The sequence below is a fragment of the Centruroides sculpturatus genome, unplaced genomic scaffold (assembly GCF_000671375.1).
Source record: "Centruroides sculpturatus isolate CEXI.00-Female unplaced genomic scaffold, Cexi_2.0 scaffold360, whole genome shotgun sequence".
Classification (NCBI taxonomy): Eukaryota; Metazoa; Arthropoda; class Arachnida; order Scorpiones; family Buthidae; genus Centruroides; species Centruroides sculpturatus.
In genome coordinates, this window is record NW_019384584.1 from 649,829 (window position 1) to 663,270 (window position 13,442).

Below are 13,442 nucleotides of genomic sequence, written 5' to 3' on the forward strand. Positions count from 1 at the left end.
ATAGCCTTTATCAGTTAAACAAATTCAAACAAAAAAGGAAATAAGGTGTTGTTTTTATTTTTTCATCTATATAATAAAGAATTTTATTAAATTCTTTATTATAGAGGCTATTAATATAGGACATAGAGGCAAAAGAATTAATTTTTGTTTTGTTTTGTTTTTTTTTGGTCATATAAGGCTTTGTTTTGACTTTTCTTGAGTAGTAACCTTTTTCTGCTAGCCTCTTCCTTACTGTAATGTCTGATACATTAACACCTGTTTCTCCCCATTTCGAATTAATGCTGCATGATGACAAAAATCTTTTTTCCTTAACAATTTTAATTAAGTTACAGTCATCTCTCTTGGTTGCAGATCTTGGTCTTCAAACCCATTGCTGATTTTTCACAGTTCCAAATGTTTTAAACTTTGAAATTATTTTAGAAACTGTTCTTTGAGAGCACTGTGATGTTTTTGCTACTGTCCTTTGTAATTTTCCTTCTTGTTGCATCAAAATTATTAATTAATTAATTAACTGTTTCTTATCTTCACTTAATTCACTACTGGATGACATCATTCGCTTCATTATCATGTTCACTTCAATTTTATAATTTTCACTTCAATTTTTTCACTTTCACTTCACTATAATGATGTCATAAAATTTATTTACAACAGTATTATTCATTTTAGCATGTTTAAAATCCAATATTTTTTATTATAATAATTTGTATTATAATAATCATCAAAATATTCCATACTTTTGCTTAATATTTTTTCATGATCCAATACTTTCGTTCAACTCTTACTTTGTTTAAAATACCGTATCCAGGTCTTTTTTGTCTATTTCAAACTGCTAGAAATAATGAGAAAAGATTCTGAATAAGCAATATAATGGATATCTAATTTGATAGAGGAATTGTTTTTGTTTTTATAATATTTTTTCCCATTTACATGATCTGCTTTATATGTTGATCATAATTTTAATTTTTCAAACTTTTAATTAGCTTTAGCAAATCAGATTCCTCATACTTTAAAAGAATTTAAGCCATATTATATATGAATTTCAGTAGACATAAAAAAATTTATAATATTTTCTAGGGTGTGTTTATAAGTCTATGCATTTTGGACCTTGAAGAGAAAATGATATCATCCAGAAAAAAAATAGAAAAAGACATTTGATACTTGAAAAAGTTGAATCTAAAACAACTAAAATGGCAGATGTACAGAAACTTTTTTTAAAATTTAGCAAGAGAAAGAATAGTTTGAATATCAAGAGTTTTTATAGGACTCAAAGATTCTCTACATATTTTTAATTATATTTAAAGAACAGAATAGTGATCACTCCTTTTAAAAATGAAAAGTTGGATATAAGTCATAAATCAACATGCTCCAAGAAAACCTTTAACATGCAGCTTAATTTTGCTACCAACTAACGTTTTCGGACAGCTTCACTGACCTTCTTCAGGTTCGAAAACAAAAAAGATCAACCTTTCAACCTTTTGTTAATAACAAAAGGTTGAAAGCGCATAAAAGGGATATTAGGTATGAACAACCAGTCACAGCATTAGCAAATTACGTGATTGCAGAAACAGTAGAGGTTTCAGTTGACTGGGATAAAGCAGAACTTATACAAAAAGTTTCAAACATACAGCATCTAAAATATACAAAAGCATGGTATATTAATAAATACAACAAAAACGGGCAAGCCATAAATTTTCGGGAATCGTGTAAACTAGCATCGGCATGGAAAGCGGCAGATTTGCAAATTTAAAGAACAAGCTGACGCAATCGAATCTATGATTATTTGATTTAAAAGATAAGCGTTCTTGAAGTTTCTGTTAAGAAAAAGAACTTTCATCTTGAATGAAATTTTTTGTTTTTGAACCTGAAGAAGATCAGTGAAGCTGTCTGAAAACGTTAGTTGGTAGCAAAATTAAGCTGCATGTTAAAGGTTTTCTTGTAGCATGTTGATTTATGAATAAAGTGCAGTTTGAGTTTTAGAAGTTATAGAGATTAATGGATATAGGTCAATCAAATTTAAAACTGCCAATCATAAAAAAGAAATTTACTAAGAAATGTTATATTTTTAATTGTGTTGGGATTATCACCTATGGACATTTTAGACTGTTTTGCATATTTGTGCAGAGTAGTATCCTACAAAGAAAGTAATCTCTGCAGTTAAGAATAGTTGTTACTGGTGATTGGACATGATGAGCAATGAAGTTATGTTTAGTATCTGTAATGTAATTTTTACTTTATTAAAATTCCAATCATTTTGTTTTATATTTTATATAAACCTAGAATTTTAATATAAAATGTTGTTAAAAATTTCACTAATATTAGATCAGTTTCAAAAAATTTTATAAGATTGTATAATTGTTCATAGAGACTAATTAGGGGAATGAACACCTGAAATACCTATCTTTTTTGTGTAGGAAAAAAAAATAATAAAATTGCATCAGTCTAGATTCTATGCAGGATTTACTGAAACTATTCTAATACAATTTAAAATAAGTAATAAATCTAGGAAAAATATTAATGTAATCAATATAAAAAGCAATTTTAGAATGATTGTCAATAAAAATGGGTATAATTGTATATATTTCATAAGTAAAAATTCTTATAAATATTTCTAAATAAAAAAATTATTCCATTAAATCAATTATTTGTCAGTATTAAAACATACTTTAATTAAATTCCAGTTTGACTCTCTTGATATTTTTATATTTAACTATTTATTTAGTTTTAATTAAAATATATCATTGAATTGAATATTGTTAATAATAACTTGCTCCGTGTATAGAATTTATTATTATTAATGCATTAAATTATATCAAAAGAAATATTCTTTGATTAGCACAATTAACCCATAAATGAAAATATATTAATAAGGGAATACTATTCATAAGTCTTATTAATACCTCTGCCACTTTGATAAATCTTCCTCTTCTGTTTTGTTTAACATCTAAATAAAACCTTTTGGACTGGATCTGCAACATCTTTGTGGCCAATTCCTGTTCCCCTTGCGGCATAAGCTGCCCTCCTATGAAAATAAAACATCACACATTTATCATTATTTTGAGCACATAATCTGCACTTTCACTTCACTATAATGATGTCATAAAATTTATTTACAACAGTATTATTCATTTTAGCATGTTTAAAATCCAATATTTTTTATTATAATAATTTGTATTATAATAATCATCAAAATATTCCATACTTTTGCTTAATATTTTTTCATGATCCAATACTTTCGTTCAACTCTTACTTTGTTTAAAATACCGTATCCAGGTCTTTTTTGTCTATTTCAAACTGCTAGAAATAATGAGAAAAGATTCTGAATAAGCAATATAATGGATATCTAATTTGATAGAGGAATTGTTTTTGTTTTTATAATATTTTTTCCCATTTACATGATCTGCTTTATATGTTGATCATAATTTTAATTTTTCAAACTTTTAATTAGCTTTAGCAAATCAGATTCCTCATACTTTAAAAGAATTTAAGCCATATTATATATGAATTTCAGTAGACATAAAAAAATTTATAATATTTTCTAGGGTGTGTTTATAAGTCTATGCATTTTGGACCTTGAAGAGAAAATGATATCATCCAGAAAAAAAATAGAAAAAGACATTTGATACTTGAAAAAGTTGAATCTAAAACAACTAAAATGGCAGATGTACAGAAACTTTTTTTAAAATTTAGCAAGAGAAAGAATAGTTTGAATATCAAGAGTTTTTATAGGACTCAAAGATTCTCTACATATTTTTAATTATATTTAAAGAACAGAATAGTGATCACTCCTTTTAAAAATGAAAAGTTGGATATAAGTCATAAATCAACATGCTCCAAGAAAACCTTTAACATGCAGCTTAATTTTGCTACCAACTAACGTTTTCGGACAGCTTCACTGACCTTCTTCAGGTTCGAAAACAAAAAAGNATACATTTCAGTTTTTAATCATATTTTATTTATTCTATAATATAAAAATAAAAATCTGAATATAAATTTACTTTCATTTATTAAAAAAAATCTTTTAAAAAAATATAACATTTTAAAAATTAAAACAATGATAATATTTTATATTGAATTTCACTATAATATAATAATTTAATATTATGAAATACAGCTTGCATTGTATTTCTTTTTGATAAATCAAAGAGTAACATAAAACCACAAATATTAAAAATTCCTGTAATCTAAACTTTAAAAATAAACTTGAGAGTTTGCATTTCTATTTAGTATTCATTTAACTATATTTATGATTAATTAACATTATATATTGTTATAAATTATTAAATTTTTACAAATTTGTGAGAAATTGTTTTAAATTAATGTGTAAAAAGAAAGTATACCCTATAATTCAAAATCATATCTACTAACATCAGAAATTTGAATGTTACAAATGAAAGTATTATTAAAACTGCCAATTATCAATAAAAAATAATGAAATATCAGGTTGTTATTCATGATTAAATAGATACAAAACAAAAAATGTATAGAGTTAGGAAATATATTTTAAAACTAAATGGAAAAATATGCCTAACAGCAGCAAAGGGAAAATATATTTAATAAAATGTACAGTTGAGCATTTTTCATCAAACATTGAAAAGGAAAAAACAAACTGCTGGTTCTAAAATTGAATTCTAAAAATTATAATAAAATTTTAAATCTTGACAGTTTTCATTCTAACTTTATNCCATCTCATATTAAATTTAATGACCAATTCCAACTTAAATTTTAGAAATATCTAAATTAAAAGTTAATTATTTATAATTATTAAATTTAATAGCCCAAGAATTTATATCAAACAATACGTTTGGCATGTTTATCAGATACATTATCTGCAAATCAAATTCACATTTCAGGTTGGTTCATTCCATGCTAGATGAAAAGATGATGATGATTCACGCTCCTTAACAATGTATATTTAATAAACATTATACATAAAATATTTGAGTATTTTTTTTGGCATGGAACCCATTATCATATTTTACATTAATTAATTTATATGCAAAAAACCTGTTTCGCTTAATGAATGTTTCGCACTACAAGTAAGATTCTGGAATGGATTATGCTCGTTAAACAAGGTTCCACTGTATATATATATATATTATACAATATAATTAGTTATAATACAATATATACAAATTAGTTATTATACAATATAAATTAGTTATAATATATAATATATATATGAGGTAATGTATTTGTTAGAAAGTTGTGTATGTGACCTTTGTCTTTGTGATCATCGCGCCCTCCCCTCTGCTATGTGTGGGGTCTGTTATGTTCGTCAAGGGAGTTGTACTCTGGTCCAGTATAGTTTAGTTTGGAATGTGTGCTGTAGTCTAACGGACATCGCTTTCTAGTTCTCTCCACTTCCTTTGTGTTACCTTCGACATTACCCTCCATTATATCCAAACCCTGACATGGTAGCAGAGCNTTTGTGAGAAATTGTTTTAAATTAATGTGTAAAAAGAAAGTATACCCTATAATTCAAAATCATATCTACTAACATCAGAAATTTGAATGTTACAAATGAAAGTATTATTAAAACTGCCAATTATCAATAAAAAATAATGAAATATCAGGTTGTTATTCATGATTAAATAGATACAAAACAAAAAATGTATAGAGTTAGGAAATATATTTTAAAACTAAATGGAAAAATATGCCTAACAGCAGCAAAGGGAAAATATATTTAATAAAATGTACAGTTGAGCATTTTTCATCAAACATTGAAAAGGAAAAAACAAACTGCTGGTTCTAAAATTGAATTCTAAAAATTATAATAAAATTTTAAATCTTGACAGTTTTCATTCTAACTTTATAGACAAAATAACTATATATTTTAAAAATATTTATCTGTCTATAGCTTTAATAAATAATAAATTATCAATTTTAAGGTAACATAAATACACTTTAAATGTATGAACTATTTGTCTAGAAAAGTTTTGATATTCTGAAATTTTTTTTTATAACTCTCAGAATTCAATTTAGAATTAAAGGGCATGTTCTTTTCTTTTGATATTCAATTAAAAACACTCGGCTATGTATTCAATTTAACACATTTTTCCTTTCTGTTCTTGCAAGCATTTTTCCATCCAATTAATTAATTATTTATTTTTATAAGAGTTATTTGTATGTCTTAAAAGGTTAAAAATTTATAAGCAAATTATACCCTCAAAAAATTTGGTCCATAAATACAAAAAATTATTTGTTGAAAAAAACATTTACTTAAAACTTTAAAAAAATATTTAATAACATAGCAAAATACGAAAAAAATAGAAGTCATTCTCCAAAGAAATACTCGAGATAATTAAATTAGAGATGTTGCACTCATAAACAATGATAGCTATAGCAACTATCATGTTTCAATTTTATTTTAAAAAAAATTGAATCCAATAACAATGAATCAAAAGATGAATCTACTTTATATTAAAAAATATATATAATTTGAAGTACAGACTAATAAGATAATCATATTATTATAAATGACATATTCACTGAACTGAAAGCTAATAATTATCATTTTACATTTGCATTTGAATTAATTCTAGAGATAAACTCTAAAAACAAGCAATTTTGCAATCATGTAAAATTGCTTGATTTTGAAATTTTGGAACTGTTATTTAATATACAGTAAAACCTTGCTTAACGAGCACCTCACATAACAAGCAAAACAAAATTGTAAAAACGACTCACTTAACGAGCAATGTTTTGCATAACGAGTGATAGGGAGAGGGGAAATCCTGGATTGTGCGCATGCTCCATCAGTCTGTGTTTAGCACTCGTTCCGCTAACATCTTAGTGTCGCTTGTGATCAAACATTTTTCCAAACTTGTGTTCACACATATTATGCATAAACATCAACAACTATCACCCACTATATAATAAACACATCAAACAATATGCCAATTTCTTGGGCTATGTAAAGGCTATAATTAAATATTAGAAATTAATTAATTTGACTAGAGGTAGACAGTTATGCTGCCATCTCATATTAAATTTAATGACCAATTCCAACTTAAATTTTAGAAATATCTAAATTAAAAGTTAATTATTTATAATTATTAAATTTAATAGCCCAAGAATTTATATCAAACAATACGTTTGGCATGTTTATCAGATACATTATCTGCAAATCAAATTCACATTTCAGGTTGGTTCATTCCATGCTAGATGAAAAGATGATGATGATTCACGCTCCTTAACAATGTATATTTAATAAACATTATACATAAAATATTTGAGTATTTTTTTTGGCATGGAACCCATTATCATATTTTACATTAATTAATTTATATGCAAAAAACCTGTTTCGCTTAATGAATGTTTCGCACTACAAGTAAGATTCTGGAATGGATTATGCTCGTTAAACAAGGTTCCACTGTATATATATATATATTATACAATATAATTAGTTATAATACAATATATACAAATTAGTTATTATACAATATAAATTAGTTATAATATATAATATATATATGAGGTAATGTATTTGTTAGAAAGTTGTGTATGTGACCTTTGTCTTTGTGATCATCGCGCCCTCCCCTCTGCTATGTGTGGGGTCTGTTATGTTCGTCAAGGGAGTTGTACTCTGGTCCAGTATATACTTGGAATGTGTGCTGTGGTCTAACGGACATCGCTTTCTAGTTCTCTCCACTTCCTTTGTGTTACCTTCGACATTACCCTCCATTATATCCAAACCCTGACAGTATTTTAGCTGTAAATAAAAAAAAATACACTATTCTTGTTAGTGTCAAGCCCTACAGAACAGCTTGTAAAATTTACATTAATGAATAGTTAAACTTATTATTATTCAATTTCAGCTTCAGGAATTATATTAAGTTGTAAGGCCAGAGACACACTGGCAACATGTTCACTGAAATCAGGGTGCCAAGACCAAGTTGCTCTAGTATGTTGCATTATTTCATATGAGAGGGATCAAAGTTGTGATCTGGTTGGACTAGTTTTAAAAACTTTTATATTAGTAAAAGCATTTTGTTTTATTTTGTCTTATTTTTAATAATGGTTACCACATAGATGTCACTAAATAATTACTGTATCAGTACTTTACATTTAATTTACATTAATAAAAGCTCTTATTAGCCAAAACAACAGAATAACACCTAACCACAAATTTCCAGCAAATAAATCCACAAATATTTAATGTTCAAATGTTTTCACTCACAATTTTATGGGCCCTCTTCAGGAATGAATATGAAAAAAACCATTATATATATTGAATACAGCCACATTCTAATTTTATTTATATTTTCATTTTAAACATTTAATTGTGGTAATAAATGTTTAACTATGCATTGTAAAAATTTGCTCATTTTACATACATTGTAAAATGTACGTCACATCCGTTGTTTGAACATTTTTAAAATTTTTTTTAAATTAGAATGTGGCTGTATTCAATATATAGAATGGTTTTTTTTGTATTTATTCCTGAAGAGGTTCCATAAAATTATGACCAAAAACGTTTGAACATTAAATATTTGTGTATTTATTTGCTTGAAATTTGTGTTTAGGTATTATTCTGTTCATGTATCGTTCCAGTTTATTTTTACAGTGGTTGTTTTTTGTGTTTTTAGCCAAAACAAGCTGGAATACACAAGAGCATGATCTTTTATGTAAAGTATGCTCTTACAAACAAAGCAGCACATGTGTTTCAAAAACACAAAAACAAACAAACAATATTCACACATAAACAAGCATGCTTTTATTTGCACAGATATATGGTGAGTTAAATCAGTTGGTGAGGTTAAACTTTGAAGCTTTGCAGAATAAAATATTTTATTTTTTTCAAGATTTTTTATTTTTTTGATTGCACAGTATATTTAACATTATGTTTTAAACATTCATTTCATTTTTTCAGTAAATAATCTATTTTAGTACATATATTTCATATCAGTCATAAGTCAACAATATGTAGTTATATACATATATTGAATTGGCCAATAATTCTGTAAGTGTGGTAAACATCAACTTCAATGGTGGTAACATCACAAAAAGGAACAAATTTCAGTCTAAATTTTGAAAGCTCGTAACAGTTTGAAATGTCAATTTCAATGTTCATTTTAAAAAAAAGTATTAAGATAGGTTGTGTTTAATGTTTGACATCAGATGAAAAATGGAAAAGTAAAACAAGCATTTTCAGTGTATTATATTTTTTTATTTAAAAAAAGGTAAAAACATAATACAACCTGTAAAAAAAGTATGTATAGTATATGGCAAGAAATTCTTGAAAGAACATGAAGCTCAATGTTTGAGATCTGCACAAATTGACTGAAATAAATCTCCTAAAACACATTTCTGTCAGCAATTCACTAAGAAAACATGCAAATAACAGATCCATTTCTGAGGTGAATAATAATAGGAGAAGAAAAATAAATCATTTACAAACAATATCAAGTGCAAATGATTGTAGTGTTGGCAAGTCAAACCATCGCAAACCACTTAAAAGGCAGAGCTTCACCCAAACAAGATCTCTTAATTTGATAGGAGTAAAAGGAGTGTTGTATTCTAAGAACTGTTTCTGAAGAACAGCACAATAAATCCAGATGTGTATTGTGGTCAATTGAACAAATTGAACAAACATGACATGTATCTGGAAATGGTAAACTAAAGGGTGTTGTCTTCTATCATGACAATGCCAGACCTCATTCATCTTTGCAAACTTAGCAAAAATTATTGGAGCTGGCTTCAATAATTTTTTATAATTGGACTGGATCTTGCTACATTCTCCTTATTCACCTAATATTGCATCTGATTACAAACTGCTTGGTTCTCTTCAAAATTTTTTAAATGGACAGTGCTCTGTTTCCAAAGAAGGCATCAAATGACATTTTGAACAGTTCATTTGCCCAGAAAGACAAGAAGTTCTTTGAACAAAGAATTATGGAGCTACCCAAAGTTTGTAAATCAAAATACATTACTGAATAAAGTTATTACTTCCTCTGAAAAAATTGTCTTTCATTTATATATTTAAAAACACTACAAGGACTCATTGAACAACCCTTTATAGGTAATAAGCTAGAAAATACAAATAAATATTTTAAAAACAATAGTTAATAACCTGTATTAATATAAAAATAAAATCAGAAAAAGTTTCACGTCTAACCGCAAAATTTCCAGCAAAGAAATACCCAAATTCAATATTTGAACATTTTTGGACACTGTTTAATTGGCCGATGAGTTATATCAACATGATTACATCTTGAAGTATATGAACTCTAGAGTCATCGATATAAAGGCATTCATCAGATGTAGATTGCAGCATGGATATGATAAAAAGTGGATATTCAAAATGCAAAAACAATGTCCCAAACCTAAAACCAACATTATTATAATTTGCTGGAACATTTCACCTCCAGAATACATCCAAAGGTTCCAAAGGACATTCCAATTTGGACCGATGTTCATTCCTCAGCCTGCGGCATCTAATCCATTCTCTGTTATACCGAATATGGAGAAATTACTATCTGGAAAATAATAATCATCTTGAAATAATAAATGTCCAGACACCCTCAAAGAATATCTTAGATGGAAGACCTAATTGCTATTGAAGAAAACAAATAGGAACTGAAAGTTAATAAATTCTGGGATTACATAAAGTAAAAATTGCCTCAGATCCCAAGATATCACATTAGTCAAGGCTGATAAAAGCAAGGTGGTCTTAATCATTAAAAGGGTCATCTGTATCTATTACAGTAATACATAGCAAACATGCAATGTCAGATCACTGATGCCTCATATATAACGAAACTACAAAATTATATCAGTGGGTTCACGTGCACTGGCCTAGCAGTGGCATTATGACTGCAGCACACAGTAGTCAGCTCCCCTGACAACCCCCACCTGTTCAACTTTGCTAAAATGCAGTGCCGGCCCGAGGCAAGTTTTAGGATGGAGAGAGATCCTATTATGGTGCCCCCCTTGGTTGCCCTTAATTTATACCCTTTAATTTTCTTTACCACTGAGACGCCCCCTAGGATGTAGCGCCTGGAGCGGCTGCTCTGTTCGCCCTATGGTAGGGCCGGCTCTGTTAAAATGCACAAACCTGGTCAACAGTTGTGTCCTATGATTGATAAAGTCAAATCCCCAACATTCTTGTTGGAAGAATGCATTAAAACACCACCTTCAATCATATACATATACAATCTCCGATTCAGGAGCACTTTTCTCCAAACTTGCTGCTGTTAAGTTAAATGTGAATGAATATCTTATGGTGTTCAATTTTGTATCCATGTTTCCATCTATTTGTTTGGAATCATGTTTTTGCACTTTAAGAGATTTCTTTCTAAGCACTACCCCTGATGCTCAGTCTTTCGACTCTCAAATATTAGAGTTGACACACCTATTGTGCTATTCCTCCTGTTTTTACTTTGATGAACACATGTATATCCAAAAAAGGGGGATACCTATGGGTAGCTCCATTTCAGGTGATCTTTGTGAACTTGTCGTACGACAATTGGAGAAGTCCTTAGTAAACTTCAAACATAATATTCTTATTTTTACCCAATATGTTGATGACATTTTGATTATATGGAGAAATAGACCAGATATTGGGGACATGTTAAAAGTGTTTAATACTAACAACTATGGATTAACACTAAAATTAGATAAGAAAGTTACACAAACATTAATTTCTTAGACATCAAGATTATCGGATAATAAGTTAATCACCACAATTTACTGCAAACCTACTTACGTTCCACTATTCATACTGGTCAATTCAGCTGATCCATGGTTGTATAAGGCAGCCACGTTCCTCACACTAGTAGTGAAAGCCTACTCACATCATACTGAACTATCAGATAGATACCAACAAGGAGCTAGAGCAACTGAAACATGTTGCATTCAAATATGGGTACAGCCACTCATTTATCAACACTCTAGCATCCATACTTCATGCTATGTCATCCAACACCAATGTTACTAAAATTAACAAAACAGAAGGTAATTAGGTAGCCCTAATCTATGAACCATCCCTTCGTCACACTTACAGGAAGACTGCCAAGGATTTAAACATACTCGTAGCAAACAAAAGAAAATTCAATGTTTTCTGCCTTCCGTCTAATGCTAAAGACAACACAGAAGACACAAGAGCACCAGGAGTTTACTGCATCCCACTATAGGATCATAGGTTCAACAGTATACTAATGTATATTAGTTCCATATACTGATCGTTGCAAGCCAGGTTACAAAATCACAAGTACGATGTAACAAAATAAAACATTAATACGACTCTAGCCCATTATGCCACCAATCTGGAGATTTCCCCCATTGGGAAAAGGCTACCTAATACACAGGGTCTTTGACCGACAACACATAAGATCATGATCATTAGAGGCCGTAGAAATCTACAGAGCTGACAGGAGTGGAGCATGCATCAACACAGATTACATTCCTGTATCAAATGCATGGAAATATTATTTAGACTCCTAAAAAATATACGTTGTATACGATACATCACAACCATTGTTCAAACTGATTTGAAATTTTAGAAAATTAGAATGCATTCTATATATATATAGAACAATTTTGTCATTTTACATTTCCCAAAGAGCACTGATTAAACAGTGGCTGAAAACGTTTGAATATTGAATTTGGGTGTTTCTTTGCTTGAAATTTTGCATTTAGGTGTGATTCTCTGCAGGTATTGTTCCAGTTTACATGTACAGTTGTTGTTTTTTTGCAGAAAAAGTTTTAATATATCAATTATATTAGCTAACAACAAATACATTTTAGTATAACATAATTTTCTAAATTAAAAGCAGAGATAACTCATGGGTTACAAATGAACTTGAAAGCAGGTATAGGCCATAGCAGGTACAAGCATCTGTATAGCAAGTTTTGTGAGTTATATGTCACTGTAGCATACACACAGGAAATAACAATACTTTAGGAAAATCTACAAGATGTGTCAATATGTTTTAATGGAGTTTCAAAAATAGAAAATGCTAACAAACTTAAATGAATCAGCACACAAACAAATTAAACATTGAATATCTTTAAGTTGTCTCATTACATTAATTGAAAGTGTGATACGTTAGTATTATGTTTAGTGATCTTACTAGTATTATTCATTTAAACATGCTGTAGACGTAGCATGAATACATCAATTGTAATAGTTTATAATTTAACAAAAGAAAGTTAAATGGTTTTTGCTCTTAATTAAAAAAAAAAAAAAAATTGTGACAAAAAGACAATTTTGCAACATTTGATACAACTAATAATAATGAAGAGTGGTACAAGATTTATCGCTACAGAATCAAAGAACAAATAACATAAATATTGACATACTGATTTAACTATGTAAAAATTAAGAATTATTTTTAGCTGATATTTTTACTGATCTTTTTCCATAGAAAAGATGTTTTTATTGATTCTGTTCCAAAGAGGTAAAACAACAACAAACATGTAAAAATATATTTGTTAATAAA

The 13,442-nt window shown here is 28.3% G+C and overlaps 1 protein-coding gene across 1 annotated transcript in view; it reads right to left on the minus strand.

Moving 5' to 3' along the window:
• LOC111624547 (transcriptional activator protein Pur-beta-like) overlaps nucleotides 1-3,028 on the minus strand; it is a 74,827-nt gene extending 71,799 nt beyond the window's left edge. The window contains exon 1 of the mRNA XM_023367423.1: nucleotides 2,898-3,028. Coding sequence (XP_023223191.1) covers nucleotides 2,898-3,008 — 111 coding nt within the window. The 5' untranslated portion in view covers nucleotides 3,009-3,028. The remainder of the gene's footprint in view (nucleotides 1-2,897) is intronic.
• Between the last annotated feature and the right edge of the window lie 10,414 nt (nucleotides 3,029-13,442).